Source organism: Alligator mississippiensis, chromosome 1, assembly GCF_030867095.1.
Source record: "Alligator mississippiensis isolate rAllMis1 chromosome 1, rAllMis1, whole genome shotgun sequence".
Taxonomy (NCBI): Eukaryota; Metazoa; Chordata; order Crocodylia; family Alligatoridae; genus Alligator; species Alligator mississippiensis.
In genome coordinates this window covers 306459878-306486194 of record NC_081824.1, presented here as the reverse complement: position 1 = coordinate 306486194, position 26317 = coordinate 306459878, and the positions used below count along the sequence as shown (strand labels likewise).

General features: G+C 43.6%; 1 protein-coding gene across 1 annotated transcript in view; it reads left to right on the top strand.

Moving 5' to 3' along the window:
* Nucleotides 1-21645, top strand: part of LOC102572671 (cytochrome b-245 heavy chain) — a 29192-nt gene extending 7547 nt beyond the window's left edge. The window contains exons 4-13 of the mRNA XM_006277087.4: nt 4585-4669; nt 4868-5013; nt 6998-7188; nt 8409-8532; nt 10589-10681; nt 12241-12494; nt 14166-14328; nt 15683-15829; nt 19088-19212; nt 19976-21645. Of these exons, the coding sequence (XP_006277149.3) occupies nt 4585-4669; nt 4868-5013; nt 6998-7188; nt 8409-8532; nt 10589-10681; nt 12241-12494; nt 14166-14328; nt 15683-15829; nt 19088-19212; nt 19976-20102 (1455 nt within the window). The 3' untranslated portion in view covers nt 20103-21645. The remainder of the gene's footprint in view (nt 1-4584; nt 4670-4867; nt 5014-6997; nt 7189-8408; nt 8533-10588; nt 10682-12240; nt 12495-14165; nt 14329-15682; nt 15830-19087; nt 19213-19975) is intronic.
* Nucleotides 21646-26317: the final 4672 nt, after the last annotated feature.

The window sequence follows — 26317 nt, the reverse complement described above, 5'->3', positions numbered from 1 at the left end:
TGCAGCAGCTGATGCAGCAGTGGCAGCTCCAATCAGGCCCTGGGGCCTGGGCCAGAGCTGCATCCTCCACCACAGTTACTAGGCTGGACTGGAGCTGGAGCAAGCACATGATCCATGCCCTAGGCTGCATTGGGCTGGAGCCTACTGGAGCTGGAGGGAAGGGGAGCGGGAAGGAGATGAGGTGGGCAGATGGTGGGAGACCAGAAGTGGCAGGAGGGGCAGAAAAAATGGGGAGGTCAGGCAGGGGAGCAGGCACTGAGGAGGAGGGCAGAGGTTGTCAGGGGATACAGGTATGAGGGAGCGGCAAGTAGCAGGGAGATGTGGGGGCAATTACGGGCAGGCAGGCAGCAGGGGGGCAAGTAGCTTGTGGGACAGGCAGCAGGGAGCAGTGTGGGACAAGGGATAGGGGTCAGGCTTCTTGACCTTCCCCCTGCCTGTCTCTTCCTACCACCACCTCTCCCACCACTTGCCTCCCTACCACCTGTCCCTTGCCACTGCTTTCCCCACTGTAGTGAGGAGTGGGGAAGACAAATTGAAGATGACCCTCCAGTAATTTGATTCTATATATGCAAAATTATAACACATTTTGAGTAGTCTTGGCTTCAGATAAATACAGTATTTGCCAGACAGCAGCAGAATGCTGGATTTCAAGATGCCTAAGATTATGGATGGCTCTGAAAGGAAAGTATGATCCAGTAGATAATGGCAACATAAGCAAGTATTTTCATCTGGCAACTCCATTATGAAAGGCAATGTTGCTAATTAGCTGAAATTCCATATGTCTAGGTTCTATTTCCAACTCTGCCAAAACTGTTCTTGTGCTCAATACCTATTACAAAACATGAAGAAGGATAACAACCAGTCCATGAAAGGGTAAAAATTGGGCTCATGGAGCTAGATTCTCAGGCTTGTTCTATTCCCACTTTGTTACTGCAATTGTACAAAAGAAAAGGAGACTGAGATGCAACCCCATATATAAAACTGAGCAATAAGAGCACAGACAGAAATGCAGCTCCCCAGTTTAACTTATGGTGCTTCGCAGAAAGCACCATTAGTTATACTAATCCTCCCAAGCCAACAGATGTTATCTCAGGGGTGGGCAATTATTTCATCACTTAATGACATTTGGTGAGCTGTTGAGCATTACAAGGGTAGCCCCTCCCCTTGACAGGTGCTCCGCCCCCTGGTTGCCATCTTGAAGTCCTGCCATCTAGAAGTCCTTCCCCTAACCCTTGACCTTTGCCACTGAAAGTCCTTCCCCTTGCCCCGGGAGTGCTCGGGGGGGCTTCCCAGCTGTGCTGGGGTGGGAAAGCAGATGTTTTGGAGCCCCTACCTCAAGGGGGCTACAATTCACCCACCCCATCCTCCAGCACTGGCTGGGCAACCCCCAGAATGAGCTCCCTCTGCTCCCTTTCCCCCATCTCTAGAAACCAACTTCTAGTGTTAGGGAAATCAGTGGAAATCTCAAAACTGGTTCCCAGGAGAGAGAGATTAGATTTTATGCAGGATTTTATGTGGGACCTTCTATTTCTAGTACTAAACTTCTCACTTCTTGAATTATAGGACTCTGATTTCTCATTTTGCAGGCAATTTCCTAATGTTATATTAATGCTATATGCTAAGAAGATGGGAGAAATCCCACAGCTGAGAAAATTGAAGCTTTTTGTCTTGTGTCCCAGAGAAGATGTCTTTCTTTTCTGCTGACACAGGGCAAGTTCTGCTGCACAACTTCCTATTTGAAGTAGAATACTAGCAGTCACCTGTTACCACACCAAGTTAGCAAACAGCCAAACCCACAGGGAGTTGTAGATTCATTTCTGCTGAATCACTTGGACTTATTAAATTTCACTCCCAATATAGCTGGACAACCCATAAATGAAGAAGCAAGGGACCCTGAAGGGAGCTCAGGCTTTTAAAATAGGCATTTGTGAAGGTAGCTGTAGGTCTTTAATTCCAGCCACTTTTTGTAAACAAAGCAATACCTTAAGGAGAAGGTATTTTTTACCTCATGCAAAATATGGATAGCTCTTTATTGGAGTGATTTGGAAATGTTACCAATTTTATTCTTTTTGCCATTTTCTTTAATCAAACACATTCAGGATATGTAAGCTGTGGAAATGCTGCTGCAAAGATTGTGACTTCATTTTATCAAACAAAGTAAAAATGATCTAACTTATGCAGCTGATGGTAGTTCAGTAATACTGTGGTGGAAACTTTTTCCTAACAAGCACAAAAGAACAGTTAGGCTAGGGACAGAAGTTACACATAAACCAGTTTAAGTGAGCAGAAATTGGTTTAAACCTGTAGCAGCACATAAGTTCAGGGCACATAAATCAGTTTCAAAATGGCCAAAATTGGTTTGAGATAAACCTGGTTCAGTGTAGTATCAGACTTAATTGATTGAGGTCAGACCGGTTTATGGAACTTCTGTCCCAGACCCCTTTCTAGTTTAAGTTAAACCAGAGTCCTTCAGCATCCCAGCATGCTCTGCAGCCCTGGGGGGGGGCTGTGCTCTCTGCTCCAGCGGAGCAGGGCTGGCCCCGCCCCTCTGTTCCCTAGCCAGAACAGGGGCGGGGCCATGGCCAGATGCCAGACCCCTAAGGTGAAGGGGGCAGAGAAAAGGTTTATTCCCCTCCCTTCCCTGTCCCACCAACACGGACCTGCCAGGCATTTCTCTGCACACTGCTCCAGTGGTGGAAGAGGGGAGAATAGCCAGCCCTGACAGTAGCCTCAAGTGAACTGGCCAAGGTGGCCAGTTCCCATCACAGACACAGACCCGAGTTGGGGTCCATCTGGTGCCTCACCTGCTGCTCCAACAGCAGGGATGAGACATCACCTGGCATGGCCCTCCCTGAGGCAAAGGGGGTTTATTGTCCCCTCTGACGGACCACAGCTGGTGTCTGCCAGCCCGAAACTGCCGCCTCCACCAATCACTCCCTGCGCAGAGTGAGCAACAGAATAAGCTCCTTCTCTATCCACTCTGCCCGAGACCAGAGGGAGTGGGGAAATAAACCTCCTCCATGCACCCATTTCCTAATGCCCCACCCGCAGCACAGCCCTCCCACCACTGGGAAGAGGCTTGTGCTTCCTGGGAAACCAGACAGGGGCTGCTGCCCCCATCATGATCCCTGTCCCCTCGCTGCTCCAGCAGCAGGGGTGGGGGCATGGCCAGAGGCTGGCTGGAATGGCCCCCTTAGGTGATGGGGGCATGGAGGGGGGTTACTTCCCACCTCTGTCTGGCGTCAGGCGGAGGGGACAGGGAGGGGGCTTATTCCACCACTCGCTCTGTGCAGGGAGCAATTGGTGGAGGTGGTGGTCGGGGCTAGCAGAGTAAACCCCTCAGGGTTCCCTCAGGGGGCCATGCTGTCCAGTGTCTGGTCACACCCCTGCCACTGCCCCTGCTGCAGCGAGGGGGAAGCGCAGGCAGATCTCAGTTTGGGTTCATGCCATTAGGACAGGGAATGGGAATTAAACCCCCTCCCTGGCCAGTTCACTTGAGGCTGCTGCCGGGGCTGGCCACACTCCCCAGCACAGCTTCCCTGCAGCCAAGGGTGTGCTCTAGTGCCCCCCCAGCTTCTGGCCTGAGCCACTGCACGCGTATGCCTGAATTTCCTCAGTCAAGAGGGAATGTCTATCCACTTACAAATTGGTTCAGTCTAGGCAGGTTAGACTAACTTGCAAAGATAGAATCAATTCAGGCGCTGGCTTTTTGAATGTCTGTCCCTAGCCTTAATGTTTAATTGAAAGAATGGTTGAATTTTCTTTGTATATCCTCCATGTCAGGTATTTTGCTTCCTTTTATTAAATTAACATATATTCCTTCAAATATGGCCATGCAGTACTGTCATCACTACTGCAGAATTTGACCCTTCAAAATAACAAGTTCGAGGGTTCTTAAATACTGTTTGCATAGTTGGGGTACAGTTAGGCAGAGTAATGTTTTTCTATACATGGACACATTTACAGTTTAAAGTTACATCTTAAAATGCAAAATAATGGGAAGACCAATCTCTCCTGTCAGTCAGTACAGTGAACAGGGTAGCACTGCTATATGAGGAAGATCTCTCCTATAAGTTAAGTAACAGCTGGAAGATAATCAAAGAAGAGAATTGTATCCTGCTCATATTTTAACATTGATTGATAAGGTGGATGTTTATGACATATCAAGATATGAACTAACACAAAGGGTCTAAGTCATCCATGGTGTAACTCAGCTGAAGGCAAGAAAGTTGGAAAGTCATAGTAGAAATGAATTTGCCCTGCAATCTTTATCTTCCTTTTTCTGTTTCCCTTCCCCACACATACTGCTCCTCTAGCCTTCTTTGTTTTATTCCTGGAAGTTGAGCATGATCAGCCCTATCTGATTAGCAGAAAATATTAGATATCCACCCAATTTTCTGCAAAGTACTTCTCCCAGGGACAGGAAGAACTTCCATACTTTCTTTTATCATGTGGAAATGTGCTTATCTTGTTTTCTAAATTTCTTAATAATAATCAGATATAAACTATTATCATGTGTACACGTTACTGTACCCTTGATGCTAGAAATAATTTGCAAATACTTTTCCATTCTTTAAACCAAAGTGCTGCTCAACACGGATCAGGAGGCAGTTGGACAGGAACCTCACCTTTCATAAAATGGTGGCATGGATGATTGCCCTTCACACTGGTAGGTGTTCCCAAGTTTCATTACATATAATATCTAAGTAGAAATAGTTTTTTCTTGATTTATAATGAGGGTTGTTTACATGGATAGAGAAAATGAAAATTCTAATCTGTGGTAGACAAAGCTTTAGTGTTCAAAATCCAATAATGTTGACTGGGTACCTATTCATTTAACACTTGTTATCTTCTCTGTCATTCTCAGCAATTCACACCATCGCACACTTATTTAATGTAGAATGGTTGGTGGAGGCACGTCTTAATGAGGAAGGAAATTTGTCATATGCTCTTTCTCAACTTGGAGACAAGCCAGATCAAACCTATCTAAACTTTGTTCGGGAAAGATATAAGGCAAGTGAAATAGTGCCATAAGGAATATTCATCTGTACAACTGTGTCATCGTAACAGAGGTGAAAAATCTTCTAATGGCTCCAGAGGCATGAATTTGCATCCTGCTTTCAATTTGTGCCAAAGGCTTACCCAGTCAACCCAACTGTAAATGCATGCCTGACCATTCAGACTGAGGAGTAAAGGACATCTATATGCATGTGGAATGCTGTTGGCCATAGAAACTGGCATGCCTCACTCATGCTAATCTAAAGGGCCATTTGGGTTGGACCTTTAACTTGTCTTAAATGAAGTCATTTGCATTTGGTTGGTAGATTATAGTGCAGAAGGAAACATCATGTAATGTATTCCTTGACATCTAGCAATAATTAATTATATTAATACAAAGTTTAATAATACTTCGCATTTTTCCCTAGCAAATTTTTTGGAGCCATCAATTCAGACTAATTTTACTAACTGCAGCTGCTCAGTGCCACTGAAAAGCAAAGTATTGGTTTAGGTGTCTAAATATGGTTACAGGCCACAAACTTCATCTGCATAATTATGGAAATGTGTGTTTAAGAAATATTCTCGAAGAGCTCCTTTCTCCTCCCCATTCCCTAACCTCTGCATTCCAACTACTTTCTATTTAGAAGCTCTGCTTCCTACAGTCCCTTCATAGCATCTGGTGAAGTGAGTTTGAGTTCATGTAAACTTATGCTCCATATATATATCTTGTTTGGTTAGTCTACAAGGTGCATAGCTACTCTGTCTTCTGTCTGACTTCAGGCAACACAGCTACCTACCTCTCTCTGCACTTAGTCCATAACAGAGACAGAAAGTGAACTCAGAATGTCTGATTCCGATTTCCATGCATAAACATTTAGAACACATTGTCTCTATCCCTCCACAGTAACAGGGGCATGTGAAGCGGGCCCTATTTGCTTCGGATTCGGCCTGAATCAGGGACAGTGATTCAAACTATGAACTATGAAACTATGATTTGTTGATTCAGATCACTGTCCCTGATTCAATTCAGCTCAATCCGGATCTGAAGGTTCGATGCTGATTCAGACATAGACACATCTTTAAAAAAATTTTCTACATACCTTGAGGTAGCAGGCACGGCTCGTGATCGCTACAATGCTGGGGTACATGGAGCATCCCACAGGAGCACAGGGGGACCCTCCACGTGCTTGGCGGCAAACTCAGAAGTGGACTTCCAGTCCACTTCCAGGTTTGCCGGGGTGAGTGCAGGGCCTGTGCACCCTCCTCCGCTTGATGATCAGCCACAGGGGGACTCTGGGTGCCCCCCCCACCCCAGACCCAGGAAACAGCAGTCACCGAGCCAAGGAGGCACCTGCACACTCTCCAGCAGACCCAGAAGTGGACTGGAAGTGCTTCTGGTCCACTTCTGGGTCTGTGGCTGAGCACGCTGGGGAGCCCCCCGTGCTTCTGTGGGATGATGCATCTTCCCCAGCACTGCAGCACTGACAAGCCCCTGCTACCTAGAGGTATGTAGAAAAAACATTTAAAGCTGTGTCTATGTCCGAATCTCTGAATCTTTCCAAATCTCTCCGAATCAATTTGGAGGGTTCCAATTTGATTCAGAGAGATTAAAGGGTCCTCTGATTTTGATGCGAATTCAGAGATTCAGTCGCCAAATCAGGCCAAATCTCTGCCGAATCGAATCAGGGACCGAAGGTTCACGTAGCCCTACACAGTAACTGTTTTGTATATCTGCTCTTATCCTACAGTAAGTGGAAGCTAAACCACAGTATTTAGCCCTATTTCATTTAGGGTAGCAGTTGATGCAGGGTAAGATTCAGTCAAATTGTAGTGTTGCAGAACAAGGTATTCTTTTACAAAAGCACATGACTTAGAATGAACTATTCTCAAGATTTCTTATAGAGTGTCTTAGATTTTGAAATAAGAAAGCTGGGTGCTGCCCAGCACAAGTTTGATATGTTTTCCTCTCTTTAGACCAATGCATTCATTTATTTTACAGAATCCTGTAGGTGGCCTATATGTTGCTTTCACATACTTGGCAGGTCTCACTGGCGTCATCATTACACTATGCCTTATATTAATCATCACATCATCCACTAAAACTATTCGAAGGTCATATTTTGAAGTGTTTTGGTATACCCATCATCTCTTTGTCATCTTCTTTATTGGGCTTGTCATCCATGGTGTTGGGTAAGTACTTGTAAATATTCACTGCACACAGCACGTGGCAGTTAAGGTGGTGGTGTTTAAACCCCCAAAACAGACTATTAGGGCATATCTCCAAATGCAAGGGCATGCATTTGCAGGGCAAAAATAGTAGTGGCACAGATTTTTGCTCCTACTTTTTGCCACATCGCATGCCTCTGCATGTGTGGTTTGGTGTGGGGCAAATTACCTCACTTTGGGGAAACTGCTTCTTCCCCACTTTGGGGAAAATGCTCTTTCCCTACTCCTCCTGGCGTGCTGGGGGAGCCAGAGGACAACTAAAGCAGTAGAGACACTCTGGCCAGCAGCCAGAGCATCTCCCTGGAGGACCAAACCTCCATGTAGCAAATTTTGCCTTCTCACAGCAAATATGTAGCACAGGGAACATTTTAACATTCTGAGTATGCAGTTTGTGGCACCACAGAAGTTTGTGGTGCCAGAAACTGCATATGCCTGCACATCTGTATGCAGCCATAATGCTTTTCTTATCAGTGACTCTCAGCAGTTATTTTTAATAGTGATTATGGGCCAATACTATAATATATTAATCATACAAGAGCGATTTTGCTCGCATATGTAAGTCTTTACAAGATCCATTCATTAAGATTCTATGATTCCCCTTTTTTATTTTCAGTTAGAAAATTTGTACCTATAAAGGTTTTATTTCTACAGCTTAGTTCTTAAAATTCTTGAGAAAAAGATAATTCAGCAAAAACTCTTCCTTTCTTTCCTCGTAAAGGTCCTGAGAAGACAGCAGGAATGAGGTTAAAATAGGAAAAGGAGAGAGAAGATAGGAGAGAGAGAGTAACCATGAAGTCAGTGTATTAGGATAATGTAGATCAGCTGAAGGTCTGGCTGACAGCTTCCAAGAGAAGGTCATAGGTGGAAATTTGTTCGCAGTATTTCTGGTTTTGATCCTTGATAAACTGGGAATCTTGACGTTCCCTTTTGTGACCACATTATTGCAAATAGCAACTGGCATATTTCTCAGCTCTTCACTTGACATTTTTGTGTTTCTCCTGGCAAATCCATAGAGGATTTTTCTCCTTTTTGCTCTGTTTTAGCAATCAATCTACAGCTTAAGCAAAACAGAACCTTAGCAGAAAGGGCATTAATTTTGCAGAACAAAATAACTGAAGATGATAAACATAAATAATACATATATGGTAATTTAATTTTCCATTAACGTTCTGTCTTACTTTCAGCCGTATTGTACGACGGCAGACAAAGGAGAGTTTGGAAGTCCATTCCCCACAGGATTGTGCAAACTACAATGAATGGGGTAGCCAAAAATGTCCTGTACCCCAGTTTGCAGGAAATCCTCCAATGGTATGATCTTGGTTTTAAGTTTAAATCCAGTAATGAAGGATCTTTGTAATGCATCCTTTTTCTGTTAAACAGCCAATGCTGCAGAAGAGTTCATATGAATCTATGTATTCAGGAAACTATGAGCATTGGTGCTAATTTACTTTTTTAACCAATTTGACATGGTGGATTGTAAACAGAGATGGACCCAAGACAGAAGATGCTACCGCACTGGAGGTACAGACAGATAAAAGAATTACACTGTGTGAAAAGGGGAAGGACCAACCTTACATTAGCTGCTTCATAGTAATGGTTTTGTGTGTCTGCTCCCATCCTACGGCAAGTGGAAGCTAAACCACACTATTTAGCCCTATTTCATTCAAGGTAGCAGCTAATGCATGGTATGTGCCCTCCACTTGTAACTTGGTGCTTTGTTTGTTTGTCCATACTCTGACTGAGGAGGGTATTCCTTAAATATGTTACTTTCCATCTAATTTCTGAAGCCCTGGCATCAGTGAATTTCCAGTTATGTATCATTCCTTATTGTTATCTATGCAAACTAGAACTTCTGGGAAAGATATCTGACATGAGGACACTGGCTAGTCAGTCTTTACTGAGTACACCCAAGATGTCAGTGCCAATCAACCTTTTTCTGTCTGTTTTAACTGCCATCTGAAGTAGCTTAAATATTAATCGTACCTGTGAATCTCCAAATATTACCTCTTCAAAGAGAAATGAAATAGGCTGGACCTCCTCAGTACATCTCTAAAATAAAACAAGCATATTTAATAGGATGGGCAAAGAAGGAAAAGAGAAAAATATTGATCGAGACTGACATACCAAAAAAAGATTTGAAAGCAATTTACCACATTGTGTTAAAGAGCTTGCAGTTTACTCAAAAGTATGCATGAGCATAACAAGGGAAGGAAAAACTGTAATCTCTCAAGGGGCAAGGATTGTCTTTGTTAGGCATCTGGAGTTTTTTTAAATCTACAGCTGGAGTCTCTAGGAGCTATCACTATAGGAATGCTAACTAATAATTTCTTATTAATAAAGGAACCACTGTACACCTAATGTAAAACACAGGTTTAGGAACAGTGACACTGATAGTTATGCATTTAGTTTCAAGCTTAGTTAGGGTTAAATTGCAGGTTCTAATCAACCTATCAATAGGAATCACAAGCTTGCTTGTGTTTGTTAAGGGAGAGAATGACACAGGTTTTTCATTTTCAGTATAGTCTATTGAGAATGCATTCCCTGAAAGAAGGACAATCATTATTGTTGGGACATAAGTGATTTTGTGAAACTATTTGAAGTACTTTTTATTTATAAAACAGGCTTATTTTTAGAACATAATGTATGCAGTTGCACAGATGTACATGAGAGTAGAGTTTGCTTCATAATGGTTAAGAGGAAGAAGGAAAATCTGACCTCAGCTGTTCCTTGGCTTCTTTTCCAACTTGGTAGATTTTAGAGCTTGTTACTCACCACTGGAAGTCCTATTACCCTGAAAATGTTTTTGAAACTATTTTGTCCCCCAGGTTCCAAGAGAAGTCATGCAAGCACCGTTTTAAGAAAGAAACATTTATGTGTTGTGCCACATTCATCCTCAGTGCAGTTCAATTTCCATCAGTGTAGTTACACTATTAATTAATGTATGCATTATGTACTTCTTGACTTACACATGGTATGAAGGTTTAGGAGGCAAGAGAAAATAAATGTTTAATGAGAAGAGATGATTGACTCCTGATCCAGTTGCATGTTTTCTGCTATATATAGGGACTAAAATATATAGGCCCTCCACTTTTATATTAGAACCGGCAAATTTGAATTTTAGATTCATAACGCAATATAATGTTTTGGACATATATTTCAAGACAGAGTAAACTCAATGAATCTAAACTCCTCGGAAAATCTGGGCAAGCAAATGTGAACTCTTGGTCTATAGGCCCAATCTTTCCCACAGACCAGCTCTGCGACCCTAGTCTGGTCCATAGGGCCAAATGAATTGAATGCATCTATCCTAAAATATATCATAGTTCCTTGTTTCACTTGTTTGTCATTTTTGTTTTGTTAACAGACATGGAAGTGGGTAGTGGCTCCTATGTTTTTATACCTGTGTGAGAGGTTGGTGCGATTTTGGCGATCACAGCAGAAGGTTGTTATCACAAAGGTATGTGGCCATGCTATGCATTTAATCTTGGGCAGATGTACATGAGCTTGCTGATTATCAGGGATCCTGGTTTTCGCTGATAAAAAAAATCCCCATTTTTCAGATTTAAAAAAATAACCTAAAATCCACATTTTTCTGTGATTAAAATGAAATGCCACTAATACATAGATGTATGTTTATAGTGGTGTTTCATTTTAATCATGGAACAATGTGGATTTTGGGTTACATTTTAAATCTGAAAAATGGGGATTTTTTTATCAGAGAAAACCAGGATCCCTGCTGATTACCTGTGGTCAGTATTCAAGAATGCAATATGGTAACTGGTTTCAGGCAAAGGCAGTGACACCCCCCCTGCCAGGCTGAGCCTGTTAGAGTAAAAGCCCTCTTCTGAGACTCTCACAAAGTGTTCTGGGGGATGTTAACTAAGAAAAAAAATCCTCTTAGCTATACTGATTCAGTTTCATCTAAGTCTCCAAATTTAAACTCTATATAACTCCCAAACTAAAATAATGTAGGAAAAGAAAAATGGTTAAAAGCCATGGATCCAGGAGACATAGATATAATTCTTAGTTCCAGTAAAGACTTCCTATGTGACCTTGGCTAAGTTACATAAGGTAACATTTCCAAAAGTCCAGAAGTAACTCAAGAGCTGGAGTGTCTATTTTCCAAAGTGATATAGACATTTAGGATTTCTCAGTGATACTTGAGAGCCACAGCTTTTCAAATTGAGACTGCTAAATGACTCTAATGCTTTCAAATATATTACCTTTAATTTCCCTGTGCCTCACCTCCCTCCCCAGTTGCAAAGTGAGGATAATGATACTTCCTGGGCACATCTACATGAGACATTGACTATGCAGTAACACTGCATGGCAAAAACTGTGACATGACGCTACTGCGCAGTAGTAAAAGGCATTCACCAGTACTACTGGGCAGTGATTTGGGTTACTGCACATTTATTTAGTACTTGTTCATAATACTATTTATAATAAACAAGTACTAAATAAATGTGCAGTAACAACTGTACAGTAGTGTCTCATGTAGACATGGCCCCTTTCTCCAAACCTTATCTGCTTAGACTGTGAGCTCTTCCTGGCAGGAAATGTCTCTTATTATTTGTTTGCACAATGCTGAGCACAAAAAGAGGGTCTCTGTCTTTCTAAGAGCTACTATAATACAAATATTTATGAGGCGAGTCAGTTATAAATTTAGCCAAGCAGACTTGATTCCCCCTTCTTTAAATCTCTCCTGAAAATTGATTGTTACCTCAGTAATGAAGTAAAGGTTGAAAGGGTCTGAGAGACTTTGAACTCCTCTTACTCCTTGAGCTGTTCACTTTTGTTCAAAGTTAAAAAAATAGTGAGGCGATGTGAGCAATTGCTTTATCTACTATGTGGAAATGAACAAAGCACTCTTATTTCCAGTACTGTCAGTCCAGCACTTTGACCAGTTTTATTTGTTCCCTTGGCAAAATATGATGCCATGTATTGATGGATGTGATCATGGTGAAAGAGGTCTGACCGCACAAGTGTTGACATTTTTGTACGTTGTGCCATTAGGTAGTTGTTCATCCTTTCAAAACAATTGAGCTCCAGATGATGAAGAAGGGTTTCAAGATGGAAGTTGGGCAATATATTTTTGTCAAATGTCCTGCAATATCAAGACTGGAGTGGCACCCTTTTACATTGACTTCTGCTCCTGAAGAGGATTACTTCAGCATTCATGTCCGTATTGTAGGGGATTGGACAGAGGGTTTGTTTAATGTCTGTGGATGTGATAAACAAGAATTCCAAGAAGCGTGGAAATTGCCCAAGTATGTACAAAGAACAATCTCTATGGTGATATTATTAATATTGTTATTTCAAATCTGCTTGGCTTAAAATTATAGCTATCCATTTTGGAAGCATGCATCATGCATTTCTTCACTCCTTCCATCCTGGCTGATGCCTACCCTCCAGACTTCTATTTTACACCGCTTACAAAAATCAACTCGTAGAAAATGCGTGTTTTAGTAAATGGGGACAAGTGTTTCTGTGGAAGTGAATTTTGGCTTAACTGGTGATTTTCCTGGATTTGGAGTGATTTCTCTTTGGTGGGAAATATACTTGGGCAAGGTAAATCTGAACTCTAAGTTGAAGGGACAGATTCTGAGCTCCACATCAGACCAATGAAGAGCTCTGCTATTTGATTAGAACTCATTACTGTCATAAATCAAAGGAATGAGATCTTGGGCCAGTTTCCTACTCCTCACAACAACAGCAGAAGAGACTTGCCAGGGAGTAGAGTACAGCAGAGCTCTCCACTGTGCCATTCCTTTACTGGGGGGCAGCGGGAGAAACTGCAGTAGCTCTATGTCTATAGTAAGTATGGGTGGTTCTAGCAAGTTGAAAAGTGGGGTGGGAGAGATGTTACCAATGCAGCAGGGGTGGTTGCAACACACCTGTCCCTGTTCCCTAGCAGACACCAGCTGCCAGGGCCTTCTTTGTCCCAGAAGCAGGTAATATTCCTTCCCACAACTCTCATCACCCCCTCCCACCATCCAGTGCTCAGCAGCACATCCCTTCTCCTCCCATCCCCAACCCCCTGTCCAGCAGGAGTTGCCCAAGGTTTGCCTCTGAGCACTGGAAGTGGGGATCTGCCCGTGGTCACTACTGTTCCTGGCTTTCTCAGGGCATGGGAAAGTCCAAAGCCACTCGTGCCCCAATCCAGCTGGGGACTTCTTTGAGTGGCAGTAGCATACTGGGCTTGGCCAGAGACAGCAGTGGCAGGGAAGCTCCCCCAAATTGCAGGCACTCCTGCCCCCTGTCCAGCTCCCCTGGTTTCCCCAGCTGGTCAAAAGCAGGCACTGGAAGGAGGAGCCACCTACTGCCACATCCCTGACCTGAGCCCCAAATAGTCACAGCCTGCAGCTGGAGCTCCCAGGATGGCATTTGCAATGCAGGGGAGGGGGAGGGAGCAGAGATCTGCCTGCTGCCACTGCCGGAGCCCAGTGCCCTGTGCAGCCACTCCATGAAGGCCCCGGTTGGAGCAGAGCAGGAATGGTCCTGGGGCTTGGTTTTGTTAAGGTCAGGTAAGACGGGGACAATAGCGGCAGTGGGCAGGTCCCTCCTCCTCCTTCACCTGCTCCCTACTTAATCCCTAAGGATGGTCTATGCCAGAATGGGGCTCCAGCTGCTCCTCTTCCTCCTTGGGGGAGCCAAGTATTGGGGCCCACAGGGAACTGGAGCTGCTGCAGGTGAGCTACACTGTGAAAGAGGGTTTTGACTATGCCACTGCACCCCCTCTGCATCCACCCCAGGTATAACTCATGTTTGTGCCAGACTCAGAGAGCCACAACTATTTTTCAGGTCTCCTCCATCCCTTCTTTTATCAAGTAGTGTTTGGACTTAGGGAGAATCACGCTCAATTTTTTAGCAAATGTAAGTTAATAGATATGCTAGAGTATATTGTTTTTATAATGTATCAACTGTGCTCTTTGTTTTAGGATAGCTGTGGATGGCCCCTTTGGCACAGCTAGTGAAGATGTATTCAGTTATGAAACTGTTATGCTAGTTGGAGCTGGAATAGGGGTCACTCCATTTGCATCGGTACTCAAGTCTGTCTGGTACAAATATTGCCACGATGCAACCAACCTCAGGCTCAAAAAGGTATATCCCCTGTAAAGTATATGAAACTTTTATTCCAGAGCCCTCACAATTATTGGAGAGGAAAAATCCCTCAACAAAATGGCCACAGCAACGCTTATGTACAAAGTAGCTTGATCCAGAGATTGACTTGCATGCAGGGAGAAAACCCAGATTATTAATAAAACAGGTAAAATAAGGGAAGGGGAAAATGTATTAAATAAGTAAAATCCAATTTATAAAGAAAATTATTAAACACAGTTATGAAAAGACAATTTATGAAAGCAGCCTAGAAACCAAATACCATAGCCTGTGCACAGCCCTGGGAAGAGCAACTATACTGTGGGGATTTTCACTGGGATTGCAGACTGGAGGAGTCCTTCTCCCAGCTGTACAGCAACCATAAAGTCACATCCCCACCTCTATTACACTCTTGCAAACTGGCAGCTGCTGCAGTTCTCCTCTGGTGGAACTTTACAACATCCATTAAACTATACTGTCACCATACTCTTACCTTGGAAATTACCCTGTGTGCTAAGGTAGAGAATGCTCCCAGAAAGCACAGCTCCACTGTCCATATGTCTGTTTGCCCACCTCAGACAGAAGAACAGAAATAGTTCTGTTGCCTACTGGGCCCTCTTCAGCTGCCAAGGCAGAGACAGTACTTGAGTTTTAGTCACTATTAATGCCCTATCAAAATGCTATTTTTAGGTAGGAGGAGTGGAGAGGCAGCATAAACCAGTAAATAAGATGTTGAGGGTTGGGAGGATAGGAAGCTGTTGTTCTCTTAGTCTTGCAATCATTAACTCTGCCTCACAGCCCTTCCAGCCTTTAAATACCTGTAAAGTTCTGATGCTACATCATGCTCCTGTCAGATTCGGTAGCCAGGGGGCACTGGCAATGCGTAGGGGGTGCACGTGGGTGCATGTTCACCCCCTGAGCTTGGCGGTGCACCCCCTCCAAAAAGCACTACTGACAGTGCTGGTGGCGCTTGCGGGTGGTAACCACTAGCCACCCTCCCTGCCCTTGCTGCTGATACTGCCGGCGGTGTCTGCACGCGGTCCCAGATCGTTACTGGCCGCTGCCAATGCTGCCAGTGGAGTCTGCGGGTAGTCGCCAACCACTGATTAGTGCTTGGCACTGCCCTGCTGCCGAAAGCACTGAGGCTGCTTGCAGGAGCTCACCGCTCACTGCCGCCACCTGCGGGAGCTCGCTGTGCCCCCCAGCTTCCAAGGGCATGCAGTATTCATGCCAGGGGGGTTTCTAAAGGACTGGTAAGCTAAGCCTCTGCAAATCTCCATTTTGATCAGCAAGCACGATGAAAATAGAAATGTGTATGTGCACACAGACCCTAAGAGCTTAATCCTGTCTCTTTCAGATCTATTTTTACTGGCTGTGCAGAGACACTCATGCCTTTGAATGGTTTGCTGACCTCTTGCAGTCACTGGAGACTCAAATGCAGGAGAGGGATAATGCCGAATTTCTCAGCTACAACATCTATCTTACAGGCTGGGATGAATCTCAGGTAGCCACTCTGTGGGGAAAAATGCTAGTTGTTATACATAATGGTTAATTCAGGGCCTCTTTTTTGTTACATTCTCCTAGGCCTTGCACGTCTGTCTATTTATAGGGGTACTGTGAGAACAAACTTGTACAAAATTATGTGTAACCAAGATATTTGTGTGTGCTGTAGACAAAATTCTAGCGGTGATAGCTCTACAGCCCAACCTTCCCCTGGGTGCAGAAGTGCCTGACTTACAACCATATAGTCCAGCAGCTAGAACATCAGCCTCTAGGCATCTCAGCTACACTCCTCAGTTAAACTCCATCATAAATTTAACTCAAGCTGCCACCATGCATCCCTCACATATTGCTCTGGGAGCCTGAAAATATTTCACATGGCCCTGACACATTCCCTTCTTGTGGATGCAAGGAATGAGCACCCACTGAGGAACCTAGACCCAGGCCTGCTCATTCCCAGGAGGGAAGCCAGCAAAACTCAGGGTCTTTGAAAGAAGCGGGGAATCACATGAGGTGAACAGAGGTATTCTCAGGCTTCAGCAGGGCGCTGAGTCTACTCCTGTCTTCCTCACCAGTTGAAGCTGCCCTGTCCTAGTTAATGCATGAGAAATTTAACCTGAGAAGAAAACATTAAGAACTACATTTTGAGAATGGGTTTAGAGCCAGATCCTATGTATGATTTAGACATGTTCAAACCTAGTTGCTACAGTGGTTAACTTTGAGGCCTGTGGCCCCTGGAGTAGAATTCAGAGCCCAGAGTTTGGTACTTGGCTACCTATGATGTGCACAAGGAGAGGTAGGCACCTCAGAATGGGATCCAAACCAACTGGCATGCTAAGCAAGGAGCCACCCAGAACAGGGGTGCTCAACCTGCAGCATACATGCCACAAATGGCACGGGTAGCTTGTGTGCGGCATGTGGCAGGTCAGGAAGGGAACAGAGAAACACTGGTAGACAGAGCAGGGGATAAAAAGCAGAGCAACAAATCAGTCAGGGAACGCAAGGTAGGAAGCAGGCAAGCAGATTGGCTAGGGAGCACAGGGTAGGGAGCAAAAGGCTGGATGATGGATCAGGCATGGAAAGGAGAATCAGCATGGCTCTCAGGGAAGGTATGGGGCATGCCTGCCAAAAAGGCTGGCTCCCACTGACTTAGATGTTGTCAACAGAAAAAGCTATGCACAGGGGTGTATCTGAGCTCACGCTCCTTTTGGGAGGTTAGGTGTCTTTCAAGGTAGGGCTTCTGTTTTCTTGGGATTGAGACTCCAGAGACATTTCCTACAAATCTTTCAAAGAACTGACCCCACCTTTTCTGTAGGACGGTAGTAGGTACCACCACACAGCCTCACCTCTAGTCTGTTGGTTAGGGCAGTCTCCTGGGTGGTGGAAGATACACATTTGAATGCCCTTAGGCAGAAAAGAAGATTAAACATTTTTTTTCACTTCCTCAGCAAGTGTTTTATCAACTATCACCACCACCAATGTCTTCTAATGCAAGTGGCTATGGCTTCTGTGTTTTGTGCTATGCTTAATAATGTCCGTGAGAAGTAGGTGTGCTCAGAGAATGCCTACTGGATTGGGGCCTTTGGGGGATTTAGGCAATACTTCCTTTGGTTTCTGAATCCCAGTGGGGTTTTAGCTAGGAAGTAGGGGCCTAGCTGGTCAGACCAGGGCAGCAGTAACCAGGATCCCAGGTGCATAGGGAACTTCCAGGTCAAACAGAAGTGGCTAGTGAGTTTACATGGCTGCTTACCAGGGAATTTTTTAATCACGCCTTCAGACTTCAACACTAAGTTCTATATTAGCTTTCCTTTATGTACCCAAGTCCTCCTTTGGATACCCACAACCAGTGGCAAACTAACTTCTCTCTTGCCTGGGCCAAGAACAAAATGCTGAAGGGTCATGATCTTACAGGTCCACCTGTAAATCTGAGGACAGGATTGTAGCCATTTTGATCTGGTAGAAGTAAACCATATACTTTGAATATAAAATGCCAGCAAGTGATTCCACTGCTGTCACTCCTTCCTATAAGACCTGCACTTCAGGGAACAGTTGGGGCCTGTTTGAGGAACTTGAACATTTCTGCTTTAAATTGTCATAGATAAGCAAAGCTTTTTGGCCTGTTTTTTGAAGCACAATTATTGGGCTAAATCATTGTCTGTCTCTCTGTATGGGATAGAGATAAGGATTCCATTGGGGGCCAAGGGAGCTATAAACTAGCCCATGTCTCAAAACCTATAGAAGCTCAGTCTAATATACTGTCTGTGGTATTTTGGCTGTGCAGCTGGGAATTGGTCTTTCTTCAGAGCATCTACCTCAGCTGTCCCTGCAGCTTGCTAGTAGAGGTCTAGTGCTGCCTAATGCAGCATTAATGGTAGCTTGGTCTATTGGTAGCAGTCAACACACTGCAGCAGGACCCAGCCAAAAAGTAGAATCTCTCTTCTAGGAGTTTCTTAGCTCCTCTCCCTCTCTGGTGAAATTGGATTATGTAAGCCATTGTTGGGAGACCAAGGAATCAAACCTTCTATTACCCACTTGAGAAATCTGTGATTCAGTCAGGAAAGAAGCTTGCTGTAGTAAATTTTGAGTAATTTTGACCCATAATGGAGGCAAGTTATCAGATGTGAAAAGAGGGGAAGAAGAAAGGTCGTGGAACTCCCAGTTTAGAAAAAAAGGCCTTCTCGTTTTTCTCCTCCAGTAGAGCTAATATCTCTTCCAACATTTACTGAAGTAAGTGTAAGTCTTTTCACTGACTTCTGCCAGCTTTGAATCATGCCCTTCGGCATTCTGCACTCCCTTTGACTGAGATGGAAGTTACACAGACTGGAAGAGCAGAAAAGACCTCAATGGAACGAGGAGTGTTTTGCTTAATTTAAAGTGGAACAACCTCATTAAAGTCAATGTGGTTGTACCATTCATTGCAACCGAGGGGAGAATTTGTCCTATTAATACTGGAGAATGACAGATAATGCCGTTCATTAGAACAGTAAACTAATTACTGGCTTTCAGGATCAGTATCTTCAAGTCCTGAGATCACCTGTAGAGTTTTTTTTTTTGTTTGCTTTTGATTTTGAAATCTTGACCATTAGTCTAAGTGTTAGCTTCTTGATCACTGTAAATTCTGCATCTCGCAGAAACTTATCTAATTTTCATATTATTCTACTGTTTAATATGGTGCTAAAGCAGAGAGTATTATGCCTGACCCCAGGTCTAATCCTAATGTCTAAATTTCTCCTTACAATGCTACATTTCTCTCTTCTCACAGGCTACTCATTTTGCAGTGCATCATGATGAAAAGAAAGATGTGATTACTGGCCTGACACAGAAGACCTTGTATGGCAGACCAAACTGGGAAAATGAGTTCAAGACCATTGCTCAGAAGCATGCAGGGTACACAAGTGTTCAGATCTATATTGTCTGGGGACTATAGTGTCTGGATCCTTCAAACTAACTGCCGTGAAAGAACTGCCTTGCTCCTTATGTTAATATTTGAAAGGCAGAATGCTGACACAGATTGCATGTGGTTTTCAGAGCCAGATGCTCCCAGATTCAAATACTCTGTGATCCTTGTCAAGTCACTTAAATCTATATTTTCAAATAATGCTTGAATTGTGTGTATTGAACATCAAGCAATGTCTGACATCTTTACAAAGAGATGCCAACACCTGTAGCTCCAGTTGAAGTCAATAGGAGCCTCAGGTGATTAAGAGCTTTGAAAATGAAACCTTAATATGGATACCCTGGATCCACAGACCCAAAATTTGAAGCAGTGAAATTGAGGCTACTTCTGAGAATATAGGTTTTAAGCTCCTTGGGCCACAGCTTCACTAAGCTAAATTCCAACTCCATGAAAGTCAGTGGTAATGTTGCCATTGGCTTCTGCAGTACCAGTATTTGATCCATTATTTTACAAGCGGTAATAAAACTTACAAGTGTATTTCACGGGGGTTTTACAAGGATAACAGAGCTTCTGTTCAAAGAGTACTGCGAAGATTTAAATTGTTAAGTACTGTAATACAAGAAGTTACTTAGTGCCCTTAGCAGCTGTCAGCAGCAGACCAAATGCTTCATATCCTCACCCATCCTAATGATGTTGCTGTGGATTGTTTATGCATTTAGTCACTGACTGTACTTTCATTTTTCTTCTAAACAGTTCCAGAATAGGTGTTTTCCTGTGTGGACCCGAGGCCCTGGCTGACTCACTCAATAAGCAGAGCATCAACAACTCAGAGGCTGATCCCCGAGGGGTGCATTTCATTTTTAATAAGGAAAACTTTTAACTCTGCTTTCCCCAAGAGACACAGGAATAGCTAAGCTCAAAAATTAATTTGTTTATTCCTCTTTTGCTTGGATATGGGGATGGTGGGCCAAATTCTGATCTCAGTTGCCTCAGTGTTAGTCCCTTGACTTCACTGACATCATTTTGGATTTACACTAGTGTAACCAAGCAGGGAAATTGGGTGAGAGTCTCTTTGTGTTGCCCTCTAAATTCTGAGCTATTTTAGCAGCAATCTGTTATTTGGAGGATTTTTCTCAATTAACTGTCTTTATCTTCCTTCTGTTCATAGTGACTGCCCCGGGTTATAGACAGTGGATGCATCTGGGAGTCAGTTTACATTGATAACAGCTTAATGCTATTAAACAATAATGCATTCTAGCATAATGCTTGCTACTTAAAATGCAGTTTATCTTGACCCTTGGGGAAAAGGAAGGATTTTGGAAAGGATGAATGGGAGAGACAGTTCTCATATTAGCATTTTCAGGCTTTCAAATCCAAGTCCAGATTTCTGATCCAAAGGACAGATTCTCTGAAAACCAATGTTTCCCCTGGTGCTTTCAGGAACACGGGACTGGAAGGGACCACAAAATCAAAGGCGTATGATAGGGAATACTGCAGTGATGCACTGCACACCCACTCTGCACACCCACTCTACATTTTCTTGTATTGCAGTGCTGGGCTTGGACCAATAAACATACTGTAGATAGGGGAGTATGTTGGCGTGTACCCAAGTGCAGTAATACTGTGGTCATATTACATCTCTTCTGTAGTGTAGGGTGTGCAGAGCAGGTATTCTGTCCTTCACAGAGATGTTCCCTAGTACTTGCCTTTAACATGTACCCTGTGTCATTAAGTCCAGCTCTCTGCTACTGCAGGCACTGCACTATACACTTGTAGGCAAATGAAATGTATGTATGATTATTCTGAGGTGATACATTTCTATTTGTAAAAGAACATTATATTTGTAAGCTCTTGGAAGCAGAGACCTTATATATCCAGCCTAATGTGATCCTTATCCTTATTGCATTGCCTAGGAATTACTGCTACTAAGTGGGAATTAAGCATGTTTGGGCAAAAATGAAACGTTCTTTTCATTGCTGAGCTTTGCTAATACCCATTTTGTTTTAAGGGATTCTTTGGGTAAAAAACTACATTTTCTGGGTGTCTCTGGTACACTGCAGCCTGTGCTCCTGTGTTCAGGTCCCACTTTGCCTTTAGTCAACAGCTTTCAGACCTCAAACTCAAAACACATGGACTGCCTTGTGCTTCCAGATTCATGGCACAGCATTGTAAAAAAAAGATAGGCGCCATACTTTCCAAATCTTCAGTTTCTGCTTTCTAGGATAGCTCTGAATTGGTGAAAGAGCTTCATGTCACCAACTGATTTAATGGGTTCATTGCTAAGCATTTTAAAATGCATATAAATGCTTTTGGTTTTGCTTCTGAGCTACTTCTTTCTATCAGTAGAGGCATATTTTAGAAAGTGGTGTTCATTTGGACTGTATCTGTGACTTACATGAATAAAATGCTGTGCATACAATATACCCACACGCCATGCAGTACTTTCAAGTGTCGTCTTCTCATGGGCCACCTGGAAAGGCAAAACTATAAAAAGGGGCCTGCATAAGTGATTTTTTTTATATTATCACTATAGAGGGACATTACATTCACTGAGCAACTGCAAAAGGGGAAAAGGTTTGTAACCGCCATATATAGTATGTTACAGATTCCCTGAGTGCCTCCCTGGTTCTTCTTGTTCATTGTTCACCAGTTAAAACCATCTGCTCCCTACCTTGTCAGCACATCTGCAGTCACCCCTGGAAATCCTGAACACCAGTTAGATCTTGCTGTCAGGTTCAAGTGGCTGCCTGCTCTGGCAGTTCTAGATACATCTGCTGGGTTATTTGTCTGTTCACAATGTGGGTCAGACATCGGGTAGTATCCATCTACTGCGTCACACATCTTCATAGGCAGCCCATAGTTCTGTAACTTGTTTCAAAATTTCCAGCGTTTGAAAACAAAGCAAAAAGGTTTAAACAGAACACGTAAATCATTGTTTTTGTGGGGAATTTTTTAGCTTCTCTCCCACAAGGCCAGTTCTAAGCCTGCAAACTTCTGCTTGTAGCACATGAATTAGGAGAGAACATAGTTAAACCAGAATGAAAGAAAATTCTTCTTCAGAATAACAGCAAATTATGTTCGTGAAATAAAATAAAGATGTAATCCTGCACTGAGGTCATGGCAAGTTATCCTTGTAGTTTCAGTGGGAGCTAGACCACATGCTGAGCATTAAAATTACTAGCAAAGAGGAAATATAAAAATGCCAAAATACAGTATATTTCAGCCTTCTGAAAAACTTTTCTTTCCATGATTTCTATTATTCAGCAGTTTTGATTTAATTTATTGATTTTCTAGATGCTGCCATATTTGTTCTTTTTCAAGGCTCCAGAAATCTTTCCCGACTTCTCTGTGTTAATATTTCCTGTTGTTGTGTTTTGTACCTTAGCATGAGAAGGTTGTAGCCCTCTTTAATTCAGAAACCCCCCCCCTGCCAAACAGCTTATTAATTATATAGAGTAATTAGCACAACTTATCAAATGAGGGGCTTACAGTCCAAGAACTAACATGATTCTTTCAATTTCTTTAAAAGCTTTGCTATAATTTGTCAGTCATGGTGGGAAGAGGAAGATTTCTGAATAGGATGGTGAACAAAATCTTCTCTTCCCTCTTCTCAGCCTATCACAAGTCTGATGTACTCTTCAGAGTGAGTGGTCTGGTTTTATGGGACAAGTTTGAAATAAGCCTCTTCCCAACCCTCTTTTTTTCTTCTCTTATAAATGGGATCCCATAATCATAATGTTAATGCCTTGCTTACTTACCAAATGTTCCTCACAGGAGAATCTCATCAGAAAGTACAGGGCACAGGTAGACAAAGCCATGGCTCTAACTTGTCCATATACATTCTGGATAACACATCATGCTAGTTCTTCAATGGAAAGGTATTTGGGATAAAACCTCTTACCCATAGCATATCTGAAAAAATCCAGAAACAACTGTGCTCTTCTGTGAGGCAGAATGCCACTTGATTCTCCCTTGGATGGTCTGACTCTTACTATGGACTGTGCCTACCAGAGATAACTACCCCCTTGAATCCTACCCTGGGGGTCTTTAAGAGGAGGCTGGGTGAACACCTCGCCAGGGTCATTTGACCCCAGTACTCTTTCCTGCCCATGGCAGGGGGTTGGACTTGATGATCTGCTCAGGTCCCTTCTGACCCTACCAACTACGAAACTATGAATATATTATTAAAACTTTCACAATAAAAAAAAATCTTTCAAATGGAAACTTCTGACTTCAAAAATCTTCCGCAGCATCCTGTGTTTGGATACCTATATATGTAGTGGTACTAATACCACTATATTCAATGGGCCTTACAAAAAAACCCAGTAATGTAACTAAGGGTGGGCAAGAGGGGTATGTGCCCCAAGTATCAAGTTAGGAGGGGCCAGAATTGCCCCCCACCCATCCCTGTGGGTCTGCACTCATGCCAGGAACTCCAAACTTGGTCCCAGCTACTGCTGTTTTAAGAGCAAGAGCCGGGGTGGGCAGAGCATGTGACAGAAGCAGCAGTGACTTAGCTGGAGACTGTTTAGGACAGGGGTGGGCAAAATATGGTGAACAGGCCAGACCAAGCCCACCAAGGGATTCTAGCTAGCCTGCAGTAGGTCCCTTGGGAGCAGCCTGGGCTGTGGCACATGTGGCCAGTCTTGCTGCCCCCAGGTGGCGGGACATGGGTGGCCTGGCCAGACTCTACTTCCCAGCAGCCCCCCAGTGGCAGCTCCTTCCAGCTGCTGCTGCTGCTAGTGTCTCTGCCACTGCCAGACCTGGCCTGGCTGCCTGGGAATCCTGGTCCACCTGTCCATCACCCACTGCTGGAGGTGCTGGTTGGAGTGGGTGAGCAGGGTCTCCATGGAGTCTGGTCGGGACTCCTGTGGGCAGGTATGCTTGGCCAGGCAGATGGGATGGGGCCTGGGTGCAGGGGCAGAGCTGTGATCCACTCCTTGCGTGGCTGTCACCATCCCACATTCCCAGCCCTAGCTCTTTCACCTGCCCACCCATCCTGCTCCCAGATGCTGCTCCCTGTCCACCCATGGCCCCATCCTATCTACCCGACCAAGTCCGCCCAGTCTGAAGGGGTCCCAGCCAATCTCCATGGAGACCCCCCCTGCTCGCTCTGTCTGGTGCTCCTGGTGGTGGGTGCAGGGTCTGGATATGAACAATAGTCCTCCCCCGCACCACACTGGGCCAGGTCAGTACCCGTCCCTGCTGCATTGGGCCTGGTCAGCACCCCCTAAACCCCCACCTGCAACAGCTCATCAGAATTTCTAAAGTGGCCCTCCAGCCAAAAAAATTGCCCCCCCCGTTTGAGGAATTCCCAGCATAGGTAAGATTTCTTCCCCCCTCCCCTTCAGCCCCAGTCTCAGAACCTGTTTGCCCCCTGCTGCTGTCTTGCAAGTTTTGCCTTGGACACCCGCTCTACTTGTTACACCACTGCAAAACGATGCATCCTTTAAAATGAAATTTATGTGGCATTCAGTAGATTATCCTCCATGAAGTTCTTTACAGGCTGCTGTTAAGCCACATGAAGCAGCACTGTGTTCAGTAGTTGGCCATGCAGAACTCCTGCACTTCCAAACTGTTCCTCTGACTTGTTCCATGAGTGTTAAATTTACTTGAAAATGCTTTGCAACAGATTACAGTGAGGGGGGAGGGGAAATAATTAAACCCATAACACCAAAGCAAATTGCTTTAATTAGGACAAGCATTTAGGAATGCAAATCAAAGTGACTGAAATTAGAGCTTGGCCTTCTCAGCAGCCTAAACTGAAAATGGTTACTGAGCTTCTCTTCCCTCCCAGATTACCAAATATTTCTTCTCTATGCACAGAAAGCTCCAACCCCTTTAGCAGGGTAGAAATCATTAGCCAACATATTTTAAACACTGCCATTCGTTTCATGTTTCTCATTGATTTTATAGGTGTAGCATCAAAATAGCCACAAGTTATTACTCATGAAAAGCTCAGGAGGACACAGAACTGTGTCTGTAGTTGGATGAAGGGTAGGTGTTTCATGAAAATCAATCCCCAAGCATATTATATCTGAGAGTTTTGAGATTATCTAAATGCTGTGCTATACTTGTAATTTCCAAATGTCCAGGGTCTATTCTACAGGCCTCAGTTCAAATCTGACCTATGCCACTGTAATTAGCTTTACAATTAAAGTGCTTGATTCTGAAAAGGGCTGAGCAATCCTAATTAATGTCATTGTCTTCAATGGAAGTCGGTAGGGTCCAGAATCTTTCAGAGGGAGACCTGTAATCTTTGGGATTGTTTAGGTCCTTGGCATTGGTTTTAGAACCAATATGCTAAGTACAAAAACCTTTTCAAGCTTGTATTGCTTTTGTAGTTCATACAGCTGCCAAATGTTTAAAACAGTGATTTTCAACCAGTGTGTTGCAGCACCCCTGGGGTACCTTGAGATCCTTGCAAGGGTGCCCCAAGGTGCCATTAATGTTAGCACTGTTAGGTGTGCAAACATGATTTACATGATAAACCCAGAGATTTCAAATAAGAAGCCATAGTGTTAAAAACATTCTGACCAATTGTTGTCTTTCTGAGTTCTTTGCAACAGAAGAATTACACTGTTAATTTTCCATAGACAGAAAACACATGGAAACTGGCATTTTCTGAGGGGTGCCTTGTATCTAACAGGGGGTGCTTCAGGTTTAAAAGGTTGAGATCTATTGGTTTAAAGGATCAACATGTAGGGAAAAGCAAGAGATTATTGGTGTTAACCTTTAAAGCAGAGTTTTACAGTGGTTTCTATATTTTAGGATTAATGACAATAAGGGAGTAGATGTCGGATCATCCCCACACACCTAAGAAATAGCTGTTCTTTTGCTGTCTGCCAGTTATGATAAATGCTTCCAAATCACACATGTAATTTTGCATGCACACTTGCACATATGAAGACTACCAACTATGTTTTTATATTTGACCAATGAGTTGACAAGACTCTCATAAACTGAGAAAGCTCTCCTAAATTTACTAGGAAAACCACCCTTGTTGCAAAATACTAGTTCCTCTTCTCAGTTATGTAATACTTTCTCAACTGGGTGGGGGAATTACTGCATACAAGCACTCGTTGTCTGGCTAAA